This window comes from Accipiter gentilis, chromosome 27 (assembly GCF_929443795.1).
Source record: "Accipiter gentilis chromosome 27, bAccGen1.1, whole genome shotgun sequence".
NCBI lineage: Eukaryota > Metazoa > Chordata > Aves > Accipitriformes > Accipitridae > Astur > Astur gentilis.
In genome coordinates this window covers 2,011,990-2,035,034 of record NC_064906.1, presented here as the reverse complement: position 1 = coordinate 2,035,034, position 23,045 = coordinate 2,011,990, and the positions used below count along the sequence as shown (strand labels likewise).

Genomic DNA, 23,045 nt, shown 5'->3' with positions numbered 1-23,045 from the left:
TTTTGGCAAGGCATTCAACTTTTGTTTCCAATATAAAACCAGTGCAAGTCTGGAAGAGTTTATTCACTTGAACTCTGTGACTAATCAGTAATGGTCTTGTATGTCCATGAAGAGGAGGTACAAGAAACCCCTAACTTAGCTAATCCCCCAGTAAGGTGATTTCTCACCTTCATCTCTCATTCAAGTTCTCACCTGCTACTCATTTAAATTAAAAAAAGAAAAAAAGAAAAAAAAAAGAAAAAGAAAAAAAAAAAGGCAGCTTCTACTTTATTCTACAGCAAAACACTTCTTCCTGATCTTCATATACTAGATTTCCTCTGCAGTTATCACTTCGGTCACTCACTTCCAACACTGCCTGGCTACCACCTCCTTCTCTCCACTTTCTTGTCATTTGACCTTTTCCCACTCACCCACAATCATGACACCCTTCTGCTCTCAGCCCTCTGATCCCTGTCTTCTTTCCCCTTATTAATTCTCCCCAAAATTCATTCTTCTCCATGTTTTACTGCTTTGCCTTTCTATCCTATCACAATGTCTGGCGTGTCAACTCTAGTCCTGACTTGTTCTCAACATCTGTTTCTTTACGCTTGTTCTCACATGGCAGTATCATTCTAGCAGATATCCCATGAGCAGGATTACCTCCTCCATTACTAATTCATTTTCTGCTCCTTTAGTTCTGTCAAATTCTTAGCTAAACAACTCTAACTTCACTGCATCCTAAATTCTTAATTTTTTCCACTCATGAATCACTGCTCAAATCCTCCCCCTCTTCTTGACTACTTCTTCTGTGCAGGATTTTGAAGTTCAGTGACCTCTGCTTCTCACTTTGGATTACCAATGGAAAAGTATCTCACTCGATCCCAAACACCTCCTCCAGAGTTCTGAATGAAGTCTACAACTACTTGCTCCCAACTGATTCTCAGAACCAGCTCTCAGCCATTCCTCTCATACACTCATCTGCCTTTAAAATTAGTTAAGTATCTGTACTAGGTCAGGCTGGGATGAAGTTACAAAGTTAACTTCCTTCATAGCAGCCCATACAGTGCTGTGCATTGCATTTGGGGCTATAACAATGTTCATGACTCACCAGTGTTTTGGATACTGCTGAACAGTGCTTGTACAGTGTCAAGGCTTTCTCTCTCCTTCCCCCCCACAAGAGGTTAGGAGGGGACACAGCCAGGGCAGCTGACCAAACTGACCAAAGGTATATTCCATACCATACAATGTCATGGTCAGCAACGAAAGCTCAGGGAAAGGAGAAGGAAGGGGGAGGGGGGATGTTTGTAGTTATGGCATTTGTCTTCCCAAACAACCATTACACCTGCTGAGGCCCTGCTTCCCAGGAATTGGCTGGATATTTGCCTGCCAATGGGAAGTAGTGAATTAATTCCTCTTTTTCCTTTGCTTGCATGTGCAGCTTTTGCTTTTCTTATCAAACAGTCTTTAACTCAACCCATGAGGGCTTTTTTCCATCTTATTTTCTCCTCCTTCCTATTGAGGAGGGGGAGTGAGAGAGCAGCTAAGTGGGTGTCTGGCAGCTGTCAAGGTTAACCCAAAACAACATCTCTTCTTGAAGTGTTTCTATACTCACTGTGATTTCTATGGGTCCGTCTTCCCCTGAACTTCCCCTGCTGCTTCTAAAATTGCTCTTTCAACAAGTTCTTCCCATCTCCCCTCTCAAGTTCTCTGAAGATCTCACCGGGTTCTACTTCTGCTTCCTTTCTCTTCTTCCTCTACAAATGAGTCCTGGGCAGCCTCATCTTCAAACACAAACTCATCTACCCCACCAAGAAATCACTGATCTGTTTCTTACCTAAAATCAAGATTTTAGTCCACCTCATTAATATCTTCTCCTGACATCAAGTTTGAGCTGACAACTAATTGTACCATATTTCTCTCACTGGGGCCTGCTACCTCAGCTCATCTCACTACTCCCATTGAGAATATAATTCTCCTTATTATCATTCAGACCCATAAATTGAGCACCTTTAGCAGGCTTCACTGTAGGTCTAGTCAAAACTCTCATTCAGACCTTCATTATGGTTTTGCTTCTATTATGCAATGACTATAAAAACTTGAAACTGCTAGTGCTGCCAGTTAATTATACCAATGAGTGTTCTCAACATTCTCTTTATTCCCTTGAGATGCCAGCAACTCCTCACAAATTTTGTCACTTTTTCTTGAGCATTACCTTTTGCATTGGGAGCACAGTCTTTCTGAACATAACCAAAAGCAACATGGCTCTTTCTTATATTTATTTCCTCACTTTGCTATGATCCACTTGTACTGTGGATGCAAAAAAGCCAGTGTATAATGGCTAATGTTGAGAGGTAGAAGGTTAGAAACAGCTTGTTATGCTGTTGATATAATGTGCACATGATACTTGTATTATTTTTTTTAGAGTTGTCCTTGTATTTAAGAGAGAAACATCTACTGAACTCTATCTTTTTATAGATGTCTCTTAGCCTCCAACTCCACAACAACCTTTATCCTCTGATTTAGACTTCCTTTCACTCTGTTCCATCCCTCCTTGTTACCCAAACCCCCTTCTGTGCCCTAAATGTCTACCCAATACTCCAGCTCCTAAGTCTCATGCCCGTTTACACTGATTGAGGAAAAACCAGAAGGTACTTTGGCTTATCTCAGTATGCAAATGTCTTTAATTCGGTGCCTAGCCAATCAACAGCTGGCACCTACTGAACTCAAAACTGCAGGTTCTGTCTTCTGTGGAAGCATTACTTTGGGGATCTCATATTTACTCTCCTGGAGATTTTTTACTAAAACATGTAGAAACTTAACTACTATGAGAGTATCAAAAGCAAAATAGGCAAAAGTTTGCCAGCAGGTTCCAAAAAATTATTTAGGAGGTCTTGCTGACAAATAGACAGGCAGCACAGATGTTTCCTTATAGAAAAGTTAATAAACAGATACTAAAAAAAGTAAAGAAAGATACCAAATAAAGTATACTAAAAATATGGTACAAGTTACAACTTTAACCTTAAAGTTTATCAATTGGTGCTGAAATCACAGCAGAGAATGACATACCAAAACTAGTATTAATCTAGCAAGATTAGAGGACAAGTGCAAGCTATACCACACCCATCTGCTTTGATGCATATTAGCTGTCACAGTAAACGACAGTGTACATTACAGTGCTACCACCTTCACTGTTACTAAACTTTGCATCTCCTCACATAGCCTACAATCCCATTATCAGTTACTGACTTGGCCTAGTATAATTCTATTAAGTTCAGCAAGCAAGCACATGTATTTTTATATATGCCTAGTGTGCAAAGGCCATGGCCACAACCGAAACGTCCAGGTATTACTATACCATTCTAATATACTATGGACTACAGTGTCCCAGTACTAGCACTGCCATCAGAAATCAAAATTTCCCATCAATTTTGTTACATTTTTCATTTGCATATAGCATTAACTGAAATTAAACCTCTGACAACAACTTCAGCAGTAATATTTAATTCATACAGTTAAGAGAACACATATCAACTTACCTGCAAAATCTTTTACGTTCACATTTGCACCTAAACTGATTAGCTCCTTAACCTGTTTAACATCCCCTCGAATTGCTGCCATATGCAGAGGAGTTTCCCCTCGTTCATTTCTCTTGTTAACTTTGTCTTTTTGTCTTGAAGAGGAGCTTGGAGTTTTCTTTTGTGTTGGTGTTGTTTGTAAGGGATGATTTAAGGCAGAATCTACAAAGTAAGTTTTTAAATGGTAACTAAGTCATTTAACACTATATTTACTTCATCTAACAATTGTATTCAAAGACTACTATTACCAGTGAATAATTATGTTTAAATAAGGGATGTATTTGACATTTCACATGTATCAATACAATGTCTCTTTCGCAATGCGCAAAAGGGTGTTTTGCAAAGTCTCACTATTTTTAAAGTAGGTTTCAAGGACAGACGAAGTCTATACAAAATACAAGGTTCACATACTCTGGTATAAATTCTGCTGAAACAAGACAAAGCATCACCATGCAGATCAGTACCTACCCTGCTAACCCTTCCTCCAGCATACTTCCACTGTATTTTTATGTAGTGGTATGCCAGTTTACGGATATTGGTTGTGCATTGTACTCCCTGCACTTTCTCAGTTGTGCCACTACAAATGTTTTTGGGCAGACTAGACAGTAAACTACTATTACTGAAGTTTTTCAAAATACTCTCAAAAATAAGGGAAGCCACAAAGGCAGATTTACACAAAAGGAGAAACTGCAGTAAGACAGCCTGTACTATATTATTCTGGTAGCCTTTGGTTACAGGGTGTCAGTTCAAATATCTTCTGTAATTAAAGTTATTAATATATTTGGCAGAATATAAGCTTTTGACAACAAAGTGCTTTAAGAATATAAATACATACTGAAATCATAGAATTCTAGCTAAAATATTTCCCTTCAAATATTATTCTATTGAAGAGTGCCTATTAATTAAAAGTGGAATCCCTAACCAAGGCAGTCTGGTTCTATTTCAGTAACAGTTTAAATAATAGTAAGCAAAACTTCAGGCAATGTTTCTAGTGGTTTTATGGAAAGAAGAGAGCCTGGAAGCCCCAAATTCTTCTGCCACTTTTATGATGCACAACAGGGAGCTAGAGTGTACCAGTCCGGCTGTTTCCATTGTCATGATTCCCTGAGTTTAATCTCTCAAGCAACTGAGAGCATATCCATGATCCAGGGACTCAAGCGTTTTCATATATGGGGTAGACTTCCCCACCAAGAGAGACTAAAGAATATTTTTTATTTCACCCATAAAGTATTCCAAAATCTGAGGAGCTTTTTAAAGATACCTCCTCCTGCCATGAAATTGTCTTGTGTTTCTCTACACAGATTTTGTTTTTAATATAGCAGGATAGTAAAAGATTAGGTAACTGACACCAAATTCTTAAGGAAAACCCAGCCATTCACTTTTAAATGCCAAATTTGTAAAAACATTACATGGGTAAAACATATACATACATGAAGATTTTTTTAAATACAACTGGATCAAGGAAAGCTTGAAATTCTGAATTAAAAAACAAGGTGTCTCTCCTCTCCCATTAAATCCCACGGAGACAATCCAGTTTTCTTCTAATTACAATTCTACTCCAAATGGAGGCAATGAGACAGTAGTTAAACTTCACAAAAAAACAGAGTATTTCAGTTTTTAATTAATGTATATGGAACGGTGTTTGAGAGGCAAAAATAATCAAAAGAAGAAAAGAGATTTTCAGGTTTTACAGCTACCATGATGCAAATCTTTGTGCATAAACAGAGAAGGTCAAGAATTTTTCATCAAATTACCTGTCAATGCACAATAGTTTTACCAGAATTACAAATAATTTAAAAAATTTTCAATAAAAACCAGGGATTGTTGAAAACCAGCAGGGTTCAGAATATTCTGATTGAGGTAGAATTAAACAGGCAGAAGGAAGAAAGCTGTTAACTTTGTAAGATCACCTGGACTGTTGTCTCTTGCTGTCATCTGCATGAGAAGTGCCATCTGTTTGCGCTCTGACAGAGGATAACCAAAAAGAATACTAACTGGTGTTGATTTCTTATTTCCAGCATCCTTCTTCATTTTCTTTTTCTCCGGACCTTCCTTCTCTGGAAATATTAACATTTAAAAACTGAAACTGCTGTTCTATTAGAGCATTTTTCTAGAAATAAAACATCGTTTTAAGGTATGTGAACTGGTGATTGGTGGCAGGTGATGAAAAACAGAAATTGCATCTCTAATTTGCTGCATTTGCATCAGTTTTGATTACCTGTTCTAATCATATCAGGATAATAAGCTACTGAGTTAAAGCACGTAAGTTAGCTGTAAGGAGGATTACTAAAAAATTCTAAAAGATGAAAAACCTGTTTTACAGCTGGAAGACTGTGTATGTCACAACTTTAATTTTCAGAGAATCAAGTCAGGCGCTTGAAAAAATTCTGTAAGATCAGCTAGTCAACTTTCAGCCCTGAATACTGACTCAAGATTGTGCTCTATTCTACTTCTCTCAAGACACCACGTTAAAAATTAGGAAAAGACTTTTTAATACCGGTATTTGTTAGGTAATTGGATAAATGATTGTTTATCTCAAACTCATCCTGTTACTTCACCTTAAAGCAATTTCTTCTCCAAAATTCATATCCTTCAAAAATATACAGCTATTTTATATACATAACTTCTTTCCTTTTATGCATATTTACTGTAGTTTAGTATTTCATGTCCAAGATTTAAACCAGGAGCTAAAATTACACACCTGAATAAACAGGTAATTTCTAAAGCTATTCAGTACCTACAAACTCCCACAGATCTTCAGATTAGTTAAATGTGCTCTGAAATGAGATAACTTTTTAATATCTAACAAATTTAAAAACTAGAATTTTATTTGTGTAATTTGGAAACTTTGGTCTATGTCTTCCATCCTTTTCAAAAGTTCTTCCTTCATTTTTCTGTATAAAGGTCTCCTAAACCAAACACAGACATTTAGAGTAATGTATTATAGAAAACAACTGATTTGTGATTAAGCAACTTCGACTAAATCACTTTTAACTGGAACAGTATTTAACGACCGTAACATTAAACAAGTACAAACTCTCAATGCATCAAATTTCCTTTGGCACAACTGTTTTCCATAGATCTCCCTACCTGGTCATTATTGTTTAACTGTATTTTCTAGAGACATATTAGTTTTCATTTATGTGTAGTGAAGACCATTCCTTTTCTGTAATTATCTCGTCTTTCCAGGCAACTGCTCTTTTTGTCTTAGCAAGTTCTTATCAAATTCAACATTTTATATTTTGTAAGCAGCTTACATTACTTACATGTTAGATCTAATGTTTACCTTTTTCTTCAAAGCCCCCAAGATTACTACTTGAATATGAATGCACTGGATGTAAAAGATGGCTTAAGAAACCTTAGTCACGTATTTGGTGACTTGGAATTAAAATTTTTGAAAGAGTTAAAAAAAATTTCTAACTGCCAGTGTCAAGAAGGAATGGTCTGAAGAGTACTCTAACAGATTTCTCTAACAGATTCAACCAACAAAAACAACATCTCCAAACTCTGAGCAAATAATTCCCTTGGCTGTCTCCTTAAAAGCCCAGGTTCAGTATTCGCTTTTCCAGAGATCCTGCTCACTCTACCACACTTTCTCCTTTTGGAAGCTTCCCTACCAACCACCTTTCCCAAAAGGCCTTTAAGCAGCCAAACAGGACTCTGAACCCTACAGTCATGAGTAAACCCAACTCGCCCTCCAGGCTGGACTACCAACCACAAAGATAGGGACAGAATTCAGTAAGGATGTCTACTGCTTGCTTTCTCCTCTGTGGCTGGCTGATGTGCTAACCCCCATAAAGCAAGCAAGAACATGAAACAAAGCTGAGATCTAAAAAATACAATGGGGAATATGTAATAAATGAAAGGGAGGCAGAGCCAGCGGAAGATGTTGGACTGACTAATCAGACTCAGCCATACTAGAATTTGGCTGGGAATTGGTTGAGGCTTGGTTGGGGGTTGTTACTATTGGTTAAATAAGCCTGGCTGCCACACTGATCTTTTCAGCTCTTTGTGTAGTAAGTTATTTCATCTTATTCTCACTGTGGCTGATTACCACCTGATGAGGCACTGTTCATCTGGTTTTAGTTAATCTTAGTATTTTGGGCCATACTAAAAAAAAAGTGGAAATGCAATTAAGCTACAGTCAAGGTTGAGGGAGGATTTTATTTTTTATTACTATCCCTATGATTATAGTGGTCTGCCAGTTTCCTGTCCTAGATCTCAACCTTAAACACCTGTATAAAAACTTCATTTTAAAAACAAAAAAATCTGTCATCTGCAAAGCAGAAAATCTTAAAACAGAAGACTCCACTGAGGCAAACCTTACTAACCTATTGCAGAGCACCAACAATTAATAAAAATTACAAACTAGAAGCTTAAGTCCTTTTGAGGTTCCTAACCATGTACCATTCCCTGTTTCATTAAGCCCCAAACTGACCCTTTTTTATCTTTTGATTTTTTCCACTTCTGCCTTAGGCCCTCTCTGTGGCCTTCCTTGTGTCATTCATTTCTTCTCATTTGCTGCCTTCCTAGCCTTCTCTAGATCTCATCTTCTAAGCTTGATTGCATACACAGGCTCTAGTAATGCAATGCTCTTGAGGCAGAGGAAGGCACGTAAATAGTGCACATCGTGGATTCCAAAGTGACCAAATAAGAAATACATGATTTTACAGACTAGGCAATTATGAGCAAGACTATTTAAAGAATGGAAAGCTACAGACCTAGGTAAATATTAGAAAAACCCTGCAAATTTATCCATCATGTTTAAAAAGGAAACAAGATCTGTTACAGAAGTAATTGATGAGATTTTTCTAAACTGCACACACCTCATACTCCTGAATATCTAAAAATACATTCAATATCCAAATCAACACTACTGCCCTGTCGGTAGAACATCTGCATAGGAAAATTTAAAGAAAACCTACAATGAAACTGTACTTTCAACTTTTCACTGCAAATATCCTCTCCAAGGATAATGTACAGTATACCCTTCATTGACTAATTTCATACTTCCATCAAAACAACACATTTCAGTTTGTCTGCCATGATCTGCTGTTTCTTAGCTTATGCTATTTACTGCTCATGCTTCTTTTCTTGAAAAACACATTCATTTCCATTAAGAATTATTTCTTACAATTTTATAGCTATACTCAGCTTGAGAAAATAATACATCAAAATAAATGAAATACATCTTTTGATGATCTAGCTTTTACTTTTTTACAATACAGTGTACTTTTCCAGGTACTTTTATCTGTTGGGTTTTGGGGTTTGGTTTAGTTTCTTTTAATCATTTTGTTAGAAAAGCCTACTAAAGTAAATGAGTGCAACTTAATCATCATTAAACATCTCATGTTTAGTGTTGTCAAACATGAAGATCCTCCCCTACATATTCCAATGCATTTCAGTGGTGGGGCAAATTATTCTTGTATTACTCTTTATTAACACAGTGTTTGCAAAGCATTTCTGAGACCTTACCAATTAAAAGTACCAAATAAGAATACAACTGCTCTCACCAAGTTATACTGTAATTATGCCCTTAACACTTAAAATTATACCTTTAAAAAAAGAAACAATTTTATTAATATTTATGTGAGACTTCATATGTGTTTTCAGTAAATCTAAACAGTTTAATAAAGAAAACTAATATGATCAACGACAAACTTAAAAAAAAAAAGTCTCAGGACTACAGCAGATGCACCTGATCATCCACTTACTGGAGTATGTCCTGTAAGAGACTACTGCTTTTCCCCCCCTGAGATCTTATGTTTATGCATGTCCTAAACATAGGAAAAAAGGGTGGAAGGAAGCAAATGGAAAGGAGTAGGGCATATAAAAGTGAAATTTTTAGACAGCAATAAATCAATCAATAAATAAAATAGGTAGTCAAAAACTATGTTTTGGGGTTTTTTTAAATCCAAGGAAAACAACCATGCAACTGTTGATAAAGCAGCTACACAACTTCACAGAAAAATTCTTATAAATTATTGGGAATCCCCATTATGATTATTGCAGAATATATTATAAGATTTTTTCTTCACTGCTCCAAGAATATCATCATGCAATACACTACATTTAGCAGGAGAAGACCAATTTAATGTTCAGGAACTTTGACTTTTCAGATATTCTTTATCTTGTGGTAACAGAAAACTTTTCACAGCTGTGTACTTGATGTTTATACGATTTGAACAGTAATAACTCCCTAATAGAGGAATAATATCAGTTTAAGAAATTAAGTTTAGGTGGAATTTCATGTAAAAAAATTGACTGTTAAATTCAATGAGTTTGTGGCGGTTTTTTAGATTTTGAGCATTTTGTTTTCAAAGCCTATGGAATACAAATATCTTCTTTTACATTCACTTTCTTGTCACTTTTTGGTGTTCTTCAGCAGTTAGAAACAGAACATCAGGGAATTTCTTCTTACTAAAAAAATAAAACTCTTCAAGCGGCTTCATGTTCAATTACTTTTATTAAATAACCTTCATAATATGCAGCCAAATCTACCTGGACAACATTCCTGTTAAGATTTTCCTTTTGCAATGTAAGTTTTTTAACCCAAGACTTTTTTTAAAAGGATTTAAAAATAGCCAAGTTGTGCTTAAATGCACCTAAATCACTGTTTCGCATTTATTTGTAGCAAAGCTTCATGAAATTCACTCATAGTACTTAAATGTACTGGCACAGGAAACATCAGAATCACCAGTGATTATTTTAGGGGAACTTACACATGACAGATTATGTCCCAAGGCAACCAATAATTTATATGGCGTTTTTTTATTATTATTTAGGATAAATTAGAAATTACTTGACTGAGAATTTGTAAATGTTTTAGGAAAATAAATTATTAAATAATGTAACATGGATTTCTCAAAATACATCATGCCAAACTAACAGAATATTCCATTTGGTAAAATAACCACCTTAGTGGATAAAGGAAATAAAAGCAAAAAGACCAAATTCAAACTTCACAGCTCATGATATTCTGGTTTCATGTAAAACTCCTATCACAATGCAAATTATAAGGAATAACAGGATTAAGAAATAGGACCATATGAAGCTAAAATATGAACTGCTTGAAATAAATGCTTCTAAAGAAGTTATAAGATTGAGTGATATACAACAAAAGACTAATATGCTTATTACCAACAACTGTAGAAGACAGGTCAAGATGATCAATTCTGCAGATGACAAAGTTAAAACAGACAGAGTTACTGAGATCTGTGGGATTGCAGTAATCTGACTGAAGTTATTTTAAAGAGAAAAACATCATGATTGACTGCTGCTTCCCAGCCTTAGTGAAAGAAAGATTAGAATGCGATGAAGAGACCTCACAGTATACTGTACGCTGCAGAGATATCAAGGTACTATTCTGATACCTAATTAATCAAGTTTATGGCATATTTATTTAACCAAACCAACACACACATACACACACACAAAACCACCTCCACTCTCCTGCCTCTAGCCCAAAAAACAGTTAAGGAAACTTGTACTAGGTGAACAGCAAGTCCAAATCCAACAACTAGTAACAGTGTGTACACAGTCCTTTTAACAGCCCCACTAGCCTCTCTAACTATGGAAAGCACAAGTATAGAAATTGTGTAACTATAATGTACACGTGGAATATAAAGAGGTCAGTTGTTTTGCTCTTCTGGATGTCAATTAAATGCTAAAAGAAATATGACTGTTCCTCTTTGGACTACTTTAAAGAAAGAAATTGAAGGGGTCAGAAAACAAAACTGAGGTGATACTATGAACAGAAAATCCAGAGAACATAATTTCCAAGGAAAGATCAACAAGTTAGCACACTCAGTGTAATTGTAACTCTTGCAGTTCTTCCTGAATAATAAACTATGCAACAAGACTAAAAAAAAAACCACCAAAAAACAGAACAAACAAAAAGCCTATGCTTATCTTCACGATAAAAAGATTCTTCTGATCTGCAGTTATGTTTTATTATTATCAAAAATTCAAATTTATCTCTTCACACTAATAAGGTAGAGAAGGCAAACAAACTTGTCCTTTGCAAAAGCAGCACTTGCCTGTTGTTCTTTTTTCGATAGCCACATCAGAGGTTATTTAAAAATAACCAGATTAATTAAATAAATTAACAACATTTAAATAATGCTAGTTAAGTAGTCTAAATAAGGGATGGCCTTTCAATCAAATCATGTTTTTGGATTGGGGGACTTCAAATCAGAGAACTTATTAAAAAAGGTATGAAAAATGCTTCTTCCACCATCCATTCCACCAGTCTTAATCAAAGCTTGTGTATAGTAGAATCCTTCATAAGATTAACTTAAATAAGGGTTAAAGCTATACCATGAAATTTGCAGTATAAACAAATTTGACTTGAGTATGCATATTAGTTTTTTGTGGTTGCTCTGGTCAAAGAATGGGGATGTAATGACAGAGCCCTCAGTTTAGGATAACCATCCAAACCAGGACAGTGTAACAGACACAACCCTGCACAACAAAAGAAACTAAGAATAGGATGCTGTTGATTATATAGAGGTTACTCAGTGTCATTTCAGGTGCTGTTGCTGTCCCACTGGCCTCTTCAGAAGGCCACAGGTCTCCTGTGACTCACATTATCTTTCAGCTCTCTGCAGACTCCTTAGCTACTGCAGGCATCTCAACTGGCATTGCATGACTACATTTAGGCAACTGGACTCGGTCCTAACCGGCATGAAATTATTAAGAAAGTAACCTAAAGGCTAAATCTGAAATTATTTAATACTAATTTACTGCAGCAGTTTCTTAGGCAAAAACATTGATTTAAATCTAAATTTAGATAAACGGGAGGGCTAGAATTGTTCTAGACTCTTATGGGACACTACAAATGCTGCTTGATTTCAATCTTGCAAAACTAGGTGTAAAATTCACTTTATATATAGTTTTGTAGGAATCAAATTTAAAAAAATATTTCCAAATTAAGTTAACATTCAGTTTGGCTGTCCATGTTCATTATTACTTACAGTTTCTAGACAATACCTGAACCCAAAAAAAACCACCACAAAAAGGAGCAAGAGATGGAATTGCAGTGGGCAATTTTTACAAAAATAAAGCAAAAAAGACAAAATCTTAGTTTATGAATGAATACTCTGGAGACAGAACTGAGACAGCTCTAATGATGTAAAGCTCTAAAAATTAGGTATTCCCATTCTTTGAGTGATTTACCTGCCTAAACAGGACAAAACCCAATTATCATGGAGTTTCTACAATTGCTAGCAACCCTATCATGTATTTTGGAAATAAACCATTTATTAAATTAAGCTATTAATTAAATGGAATTTTTTATCCTAGAGCTACTTTTTATGGCATTTCTTGATTTTGTTCACTCAGACACAGTTTTAAAAGACCCTAAATCTTTAAAAACATTTGAAAATCAAACTCAATGGTCTTATCTGTTACAGGGAAACTATTTAGCAAAGCAGTAAGAACATTTTGCTATTCTGAACTCTGAAAAAAACAAATTGGAACGCTATTAAAAATAAAACTGTCAGGAAAGGATAAAATACATCCTGGAACTGTAATCAACAGTGGGAAGAATGGAGTAGTACCACATATTTTTTCAGAATCTCTTCAATTATGAATTATATACACAACCTTTGACCATTTCCCTAGAATACCACTACAGATTTTCACAAAGTATCAGAAGAAAACTGAGATTTTATTTATTGGGGTTTTGAGGTGTTGGTTTTTTTTTTTAAACACTAGCACTACTAGCTGATGAGAAGCTTTTCATCACCTCTTCTTTTTCCCTCTGTCTCCAGTTACACTTTCACCTCCAAAAACTTACCTTCTTCCTTCTCAAACAACATTTGCCATTCTCTGTACATAGTTAGCAGGGAGACACTTTTGTCAGAGGTAAGTTTAGTCCAGTGATGGCAGACCTTTTCAATGTATAATGCCAAGTTTGTGTCAGAAGCAGCACTGCATTTCATGATCACTGTTGTCAGTCCTAATCCACCCCAGTGACAAACTTCGCACCAATCTAAGTGGTTAATTCCCACTGGTCTACTCTAGTTGGTGAGGTACAGAATCAGCATTACAAGTAGTGTTTTTTCATCCTAGTAAAGCTACTGCCTCTAAAGTTTCTGGAAAGCTTATGTATCAAGTTCCTCATTTGTGAAATGGGGTAGTTGCTCTTACCTTCTTACCTACTTAACCCAGCAGTAATGAAATGGACAAACTGTGATGTTTGCCACACAAGTAGCTAAAAAGTTATGTGCCTTCTATTGTTATATTAAGTATTTATTGCCCCTCCTTGAACTGTTTATTTCATCTCCCTACCACAACTTGTAATAAAAAGATTATGTAGTGTGTGCATTGTCTTTTTATGCATGTGTAAGTGCCTAGAATAATCCATCTTGTTTGGGGCAACTGCGACAATAGATGCTATAGCAAGAGAAACAAAAAATTACATTCCCTTACAAGATGCTATGACAATGAATTATTTAAAGTCGATGGTGGTAATGAGAGATGACAAAAGTTTTTCAACACAGAAAACATTAGATAAGTGCTAAATATTACTTCTAAACATATTAATTTCCATTACAAAAATAGTTAGGGTCTAATAAATTTTAAAAGGCAGATTCTGGGAGCATACTTCTAATTTATACACGGTCCTTTCAGAATCAAGTGGTATCGTGAACAGTGCAAGACTCTAGAATTCTGTAAAACCACTGAAAACAGAGATCTAAAGCCAAGAATATTGTTTTGTAATGTGACTATTTCAAATTTGGATTTCATATGGTACTCTCTTTACAGTAACAAAAATGTGTGTGTAATATCCAGGAGCCAAATATTCTGCACAAAATCAATCCTGGACAAAAATTAAACATGTACTGAGGTATATACTTCTATCTTGCATTTAAATCTAAGTGTATTAAGGGAATTACCTGTTTATGAAAATATTCAAATGTACAACGAGCACTGTATAAGAAACTGTAGCACTGAGCCTCTGAGAAACTTGGGGAACATGCCTTCTGGTGGCCTTCCAGAGGGCACAGATACTGTTTTGCTACCAGCAGAACTATTACTGAACTATGACATAGATAACTAATTGCCTAGACTCAGGGATAACTGTACTCTTGGAATACATCCAGATCAGATCCCTCCATCCTGATTTGAAAAGAGCCATGTTAAGAATGGTATTTTGAAATCTTGAAATCAGTTTCAATAGAATATGCGTAAGTTAGGAAGAACTACCAGCCTGTCCAGAAAAGGTAACCTGAACAGATCATAGGAACTTAGACTGAAAGAAAAGTTCACTCTCCATGGCTAGTTTAGTTAGTTCCATAACCTTAGCAACCTTTTCTTCTATATGGAGGACAGTACATCTACCAATCTTTCCCACTCCCCCTCCCCAAAAAAGGCTATGAAAGGCTGATAGCTGTGTCTCAAATCAAGGCACTTACATGTTTTTTCATCAGTTAACTTATTTAAACAAATGGACCTCTAGAGATGACAATGAAAAGAAAGATTTATTACTAAAATAGAAGCAAAAGAATGAGGTTAAGAACAACTGGAAAATGTAGATAAACTATGCTGGCAAGCTAGCTCTTGCTAATGATAGGATGAAAGCCTGTCAGACTGAGATGCAACAATCAGAAGCAAGCAAACCAATTTTTTACTTAGTATCCTTTTTTATAGGGAAAAAAATAATCAATATACATACATAATATACAATTAATTAAGTTAGGAAGTATTTTACCAACAAATAATTAGTTAAGGAAATAAAAAGGTTCTACCTGTGTCTGAATTGCGATCTTCATTTCTGGATGGACTAATAGTAAAAGGAAGTTTACGTTTCATGGAAGACTTTTCTTTCATCTCCTTCCCCACATCACTCCTATCCACTTTTGGAGTTTTGCTGTAGGATGCAATCTTGTCCTTGCTCTAATATAAATAAAAAGTATACTAAGTAATTTTTGCATAAAGCAGAATAGTCTTATAATATATACAGATGGAAAAGACTGCTATGCAAGAATGTATGTTCATGTGTGTAAATATGTGTATTACATAGTTTATTCAAAAACTTTTAAAGTAACCTTACTAAAAATAATCAATGGCATTTCTTTCTTTTTAAAAGCAGTTATCTCTGTGTTATTTCTACTTCCAGATACATCACTGTAGAACTGCTGTTCACTATTAGAACCTTGATTAATAAGCAAAGGAACAACATAAACTGGACAAGAATTTGCAACCACCCCAATTTCCTTCCCTCACCATAACATAATAATCACATTAAAAGCACATTAAAAGCCCACACTGCAATTCAGACTGTTAATAGTAACACAGTAACAGTCAAAAAAATGCTAACAATCCTCCCCTACCTCCACCCCCACCCTGTAATCCATCCATAAACAACTCCCTTTCTATTTCAACAAGAATAATAGTGTAGTGTTTCATTTTCTAAAGCAAAATTTACAAATAACTTAGAAATCTACAAAGAAACTTTTTAAACTGGTATAAAATTTAGAAAAAATAGGTACAAGCTATTTGGAATTTTTAGTTGCATAAATCTGGGATTTTTAGCGTATAAAAACTTATTTTAACAAATGGACCTCTAGAGATGACAATGAAAAGATTACTAAAATAGAAGCAAAAGAATGAGGTTAGGAAATTACTATTATTATATTTTAAGATAAACAGAAAAACCTGGATGGGCACAATATTAACTTATGTTTGATTACTTTGATAATATAGAAGGTCAAAGGATGTAAAAGATACCAGGTTAGTGAGAAGACTGCTTGAGAGAACTCTGCAAACCCCAATATTTTGGCCTAGCAATCAAGATGCAATGTAAAGACATAATGTTTTCTGCTCATTACATGCTGCAGAAACACATTATCCAGCTACATCAGCTATCACAACTCCCCAGCTTTATATCATTCTTAACATATCATCAGATGAAACCACTAATAGAATCATTTTCTAGAAGTAAACAAGGCACATAGACTGACTTGCCACTTAGTAAAAAACAAAAGGCTGCTCCTTGGTATTTTTGAAGCAAGAAGTTAAAAGATTTATTCTGACTAGAGGAAAACTAGAAAATAACTCCAAGTAAAGGTACTATTCTGAAGAGTGCCTTTCCTTTTTTAAAAAACAAACACAGGTTTGATTGTATCATCTGATACTCTGAGTTTAAACTGTTGCCAAAAGTGTAGGCAGAAGCGAATACAAAAAACCTGCAAACAAACTCTACAATCTTCAGCAAACAAATGTGTGTACCAGGGAAATCACAAAGAAGGGATCAGTCTACTTCAGGAGAATTCCTAAAGTAAAAGGCTGATGCCCACAGAGAAAACCTATCTTCACTCTGAGTTTGGAAACCTGAAAAAAACCCCAACAAACCCAGAACAACCAAACACCAAAACCCCAAACCAAAATGAAGACTAAAACCCACATACCAAAAGCAACCATCTTCCAAATATACAGACACACACACACCACCTTTTTCTTACATGTTAGAACAAGAAAATCTAAAAATCTAAAACACTTAAGACCCCCTAAGCCCTTGAGAGATAGTGTCTGTGCTATTACTTTTGAAAGAAGCTATCATTTGCAAATGCATCTGTAAGCTGACAAGAGCAGATCCAAACTCCATTAAGCCCATTCTGATCTCTTCCACTACACATGCAAGTTTCTTACTTCAGCCCAATCTCACCAAGAGCTCTCTCATCCCTTGAAGTGACCCAATTATTTCTCATATGTATGTATGTTAGGTACTATGCAATAGAAAGGATCAATTAAAAAGTAATTTAAAATTCCGAAGCAGGAAACATTGGTTTCAACTTGTTCTGTAGAAAAAAGAATCACTTTTTTTGGTACTAATCAGTAAAATACATTGGTACATGCTCACAAAGAGACACAAGCTGCTTAAATAATTTGATAGCTTTATCTTTATTCTTATTCTTAAATTGTATACATGCATTATGTTAAATATTACGACGATGCACTACTTTTTTTGGTGATCACTGAATATTAATTTTGTCATGATCTAATTAGGAGGAGAGACAGTTCAAAATGCTTACTTTCAGATAACTAAAGATGCATTGAAAATGAAAGAACGGGCAATACACAGAAACTGAAAACTGAGAAGTCTACAAAGTCAATACTATTTAGTATTTTCAGTGACAATGCTGAAATAGAGATGCAATTAGATAAGCAGATACAATCACAAATGGGAGAGAGGGAGAAGCAAACAGCACTGGCAAAGGGAAAGTAAAATGACTAGTGAATTTGAAAAACAGTCTAAATGCAAAACAAAACTGGAAAAGCCAGGATAAAACCAAGGTTCTACAAACTGATAAAAATAATTAACTGTACAATCACAAGACCTCATATGAAAAGCCAGAAAACTCTTAACAGCCTCCTGGATTCAATTTCAAGTAAAGGCAGGCAAGAGGAAGTAGCAAGCCCTGCAAGTAGAACAGGTATTTCGATTTAAAGAGTGAGTATTCCCTGTTCCAACTACTGGTCACTGAAACACCATGTACATCTCTTTTTCAGAATCCAACACCAGGTTCAAAATTCAGCATGAATAAGGTCTATGTATTAGTTTAGCGTGATCCACAGAAGCATCCTAAACCAAAGTTGACATCTTTTATAAAGCAACCTGTAACTTAGAATATCTGTGGACTTTCTGAAGAGGTTCATTAGTCTAAAGTCAAAATTGTTAATCAAATAAAACGCCGAAGACATGATAACGTTCAAATACATAAACTATTGCTGCATAGAAAAAGGCATTACAGACTCTCCATGTCCACTACAGTAAGAGAACATTTAATGGCTTTAGACTGCAACAGGAGATAAGTAAAGGTTACAGGAGACAAGTAAAGGTTATTTATCCTTCTATTAACTATATAACCCTATGCCAGTCAATGTAATTAAATATCAGAATAAACTGCCCAAGAAGACTGGAATTTCATCAGGCAAGGCATTCAAGAAAAGGTCTGGCAAACATCTGTCAAGAACAGAGTACAGCTTATTCTACTCTGGGGCAAATGGATGAACTGGATCTGCACTTCTCAACATTTAATGCATGCCTCACTGGAGGATGTAGTACCAAGGAAGAATCTTCTCTATCAACAAAACCATACTAGTGTGCTATGACAAGGAACACATTTTTAATCTGTTCAACAGAAACTGTCTCAGAAGGTTAACGAACAGTAGTCTGGAAAATTTCTTGATATCCCATTACAGCTCTGTTGTCTGGTACCACTACAATCAATGACAATACACAAAAGGAGACAACAGTGCCATATAATCTAGCAGATGTACTAAACCCTGGGAGAATAAGCATTCTTTTTCTGCCTATCAAAGATAATTACATACTGAAGCATGTTCTGCACAGTATTAAAATGGCTTAAGATGAGAGTTAATTCTTACAAACCCCAAATGTGTTTCTCCTTTGGACCACATAGCTATCATTTACCTCCTCAGTTTTGGCCATGTAAGTTCTAAAGTATAAATTCAGATAAATTAAAATTTCATTATGTTCTTAAGTTTATAAAATATCTCATGCAAACACTAAATGGTCTATCCGCTGTACATACTCTTACAATATTTTTATTTATTTTATGCTCCCAAGATGAGCAACTGAAATAAAAATACATGTACCCTAAAGCATATATGATACAAACTCAGCTTATTAACAGGAATGTTATTCCTAATGATTTTTTTAAGCTCTCAGAAGACCTGAACACATAGCTGATTCACATAGCTGTTTACTGGTTGCTAGAACAGCATAGTAAGCATTAACTTCCACTGGACAAATACAAGAGATTAAGTCTCATCAGTAACTTTACAACATTCCTCAGACAACAGCTAAGAGTGCACAATCAGTAAGAGCTAAACATTGTATCAACTACAAACAGAAACCCAAATCCTGCAAGTGTTTTTCCTTTTATCTTAATATATTAACCACTGGAATAGTCTTACACCATGTATTTAGGCCATTACAGTTTTTATTTTGAAAAGAACAATGAGGATTTTTTAGGGAGCAGTGTCCTTCAACATTACTGTTCATTCGTAAGATGCACTGTTTTGTATGAACATTATTTCACGTTAGGCCTCCTCTGCCTACAATGCATCTATGAACACACAAGGGAACACCAATAATTAAATTACTCGTCTTCTGTTCATTTACAGTCATACAGATTAAGCTCCACCAGTAGTTCAAATACAAAGTGGACACAGTAGCAATTAAGAGCAAGTTTACGAAGCAAAGTACAGAAGTGGTTTGACTGTACTACTATACAGAGAAGAAAAAAGCCAAAGCTACAGGAAAAACACAGTTAGAATGCATTTTTTGTACTATGGACCACTGCAGTTATCTGAATGTAGAACACCCCCGGGTCTTTTCTTGCTACTGAAACACACAAGCATCTCTGATGGCACAGTGAATGGTCGGTCACTCATTGGTCGTACAATACTGAGAAAAGTGTGGGAACAAGAGGTATTTTCCAGATTAATCACGACACTTCCCTATCAAAATGCCACTAAAGCAAAAGTTTTACTTTAGTATCCCTTTCAGCTGTAGCATCAGTACTTCCTTACATCAATTACATAAGGTTAACAAATCCATAACTTTTTCATAAGAAACTTCAATGCTTCAAAGACTATTGTTTTTCAATTCACAGTTGCAAATATTTACATATTGAGAAAAATCCTTATTTGCTTTAGAGAAATTTCCACTACTTCCTAAAGATATTTCATTTAAAATTATCACTGTTGATTTGGCCCAGTCAATCTTTACTTCACAGTTTTATGTTTGTGTACGTAATACAGATTTGCCTTCATGATTTTCTGTTGTTCAAACTCAACTTTTACCCTATTGGCTGTTGAATTTTAAATAATTTTCTAGGCTGAATCCAAATGATTGCATTTTGGCAGTATTTTGTCTATTTTTTCTAATACAAGGGGAAAGGTTGCAGATCATTCAAGGGACAGCTAAACACTTCTGACAATTACATGTCCATGTATTAGAGAACAGATCGTGTGACTGTTTAAGTGACTATTTAACATCTTAACCATGTATTCAGTTTTTCTCAAAATCTGACAAAAACAACTAAACTGTATTTATTATGCTAAAAAACTGAATACAGGAATATTCACTGCAACACTTAAATAATTCTGCAACTGTACTTAGGAGCTCCCATTTTCAATATTATATATCAATTTACATCATACAATCCCCAAACTAAACCCTACATCATTCTGGTCTCACATTATACATTGTGCCAAGTAGTTAGTGAGCAAGACTGAACGTAACAGTGCAAGCAGTTTATCAGCTTACTTTTTAGTATCAATGTAATTAGTCCACCATTGTGATTCCATACCTACATCCTTGGTCAAACTTCCATCTTTTTCTAGACTTTAATTTTCACAGTAATCCTGCTTTCACTGGCATCTTAATCTCAAATACCAGGCATGGTAGAACCTGACATTTGTCCATATTTCTAATTCCTGTACTGGTGATCAGTCTCAACAACAAACATTTCCTTGTTAGAGCAACCAGCTAAGGACAAACCTTCACTTGAACCAATATGAAAGTGAAAGGGTTTTACGTGACCATTAAAAAGAAAATATTGATTTACTACTTTCTGTATCAAATGAAAATTTGCTGTATTTCCTGGTGGTTAAATAAATGATACCATGTTCACTCCGTTCCCTGGAAAGAGTTATTCATATCTTCATATGAATTCATATGAATTCTTCTTTAATGTTCTGGCAAAAAAGCTATACAACTCTGTTTCAGAAGATTACCTAACTTTGCAGCGATCGCAGGGTATGGGGGTTACATGGCTTAGCAGATGTAACTGCTACTGTTGCTAGCAGAGCAGGAACAGTTTATGGAGATCAGAGGCAGGAGATTACCAGAGAGGAAGGTCTCAAGACAACCCACAAATACTGAACTGGGCATGAGGGTCACTGCTAAGGCAGTTCCTTTGGCCGTGGTTGCAGATTCAACAGCCACTCTGGAAACTAGTACCATTTTTCTACAAAGGCAGCAAGCAACAGGGAGAAGAGGTGAGAGGGAGTCAGAGGTGGAGAATGGAGGAGGAAAAGGGGCCTCACAAGTAATCTCTTTATTTTGATTGATTTTATATTTTTTTTTAAAAACTCACGACTGCAGAGCAATTTTTATGTAAAATTCAAAGCCTAGGAAGGAAGGAAGTAATCTGCACTATAAAAATCTGATAATCTATTTCTATATGTTCAAACCTCCAAACAAATGCATTCCAAGCATTTCTAGCCATACCTTTAGCAAAGAAACAGGGCAAAGGAAAACTTAAATTGGCACATTCCAGGAAACCCACTATTTTTGCTTTGATGAAAGTGAACAAAAGATGAAAATTCATTTTAACCTCTGTGTTATAGATTTTTAACTTTTTTTTAAAATTATAAACACAAATAAAGCTTGAAAAACTTGACGTAAGTCAGTTTTCCTAGCATGAGCAGCTGTTGACTGTGTGTTTGAGATTTTCCCATGTCAAAAGTTTTTTTCAGAAATACTGAAGTGTCAAGATAATATGCATTTATAAAGCCAGAAAATATTTTTTGGTTAAATAAATAACCTAAAATCTTTACAAAATGTAACCTATTTACAAGTGTACAAATAAAAAGGCAGTATTTAATACCACTAAATTTCACTGCAATAGCCTTCCTGTTCTGGCTGCTTGTAGGCCCCAGACATTCCCCCCTTTCCCAGTATTGAATGAGACTTCAATTAATTTGACCATATCCCATACAAGGACCAGAACAAAAAAAAGAAAACCCAACATTTTTTCATCCCTTTACTAGTAAGCTGATTTCCTTTCCCCATTTTACTCCGCTATATTCCTCTTATCTAAGTAGTTCATCACAGCTGGCAAAAACAACTACCTTTGCCTCACTTTACTGGGACCCATAAAGCAAACTAGGAAGAGACTAAAATGTCTAAAGTTTTCTATAAATGTTTTTGGAAGATAAACAGTTTGAAGTAGATGCTGGATCTTCTAATCTTTTCCTATTTTCTAATCTCTTCCTGTCTTATGTTCATTCATTAAGTGGTCTTACAGAGAATACAGACTTCAACAAAATACTAACAGTAAGCACGACCACATGCACACACACACACACACTCCTTTTCCAGAGAAGAGAGTTTCAAACATCATTTGGGAGATAAATGGATTCTCTCTCCTTAGGGCAATATACAACTCATCATTCACAATGCAGAATGTTATTCTACCTTCTGTTATTCATTAGTACTAGAGATAAACTTGTTGTCTACTGTACAAGTGTACTAGGCAGACAAAACTGAGAATGGGTTATTTGCAACTTGGCTACAGAAGTTTGAAAATGATGGGATACTTCGCATTTATAAACAACAAACCGCCCTTCAGTATTACGGGAGCTCCCATATTCCTTCATTCTTGAACACTCAAAAATGGATTGTACAATTTTTAAAGTGGACTTCCTTGTACAGGAGTTACTCTTAAC

The 23,045-nt window shown here is 35.4% G+C and overlaps 1 protein-coding gene across 4 annotated transcripts in view; it reads right to left on the bottom strand.

The window, feature by feature from the left end:
• Positions 1-23,045, bottom strand: part of ANKRD12 (ankyrin repeat domain 12) — a 68,674-nt gene that overhangs the window by 25,559 nt on the left and 20,070 nt on the right. For 3 of the 4 annotated variants that reach the window (XM_049830219.1, XM_049830217.1, XM_049830218.1), the window contains 3 exons: positions 15,308-15,455; positions 5,465-5,611; positions 3,516-3,716 (listed from right to left, as the gene is read on the bottom strand). In XM_049830219.1, the coding sequence (XP_049686176.1) occupies positions 3,516-3,716; positions 5,465-5,611; positions 15,308-15,455 (496 nt within the window). The remainder of the gene's footprint in view (positions 1-3,515; positions 3,717-5,464; positions 5,612-15,307; positions 15,456-23,045) is intronic. The other variant, XM_049830220.1, reaches the window with a different exon arrangement.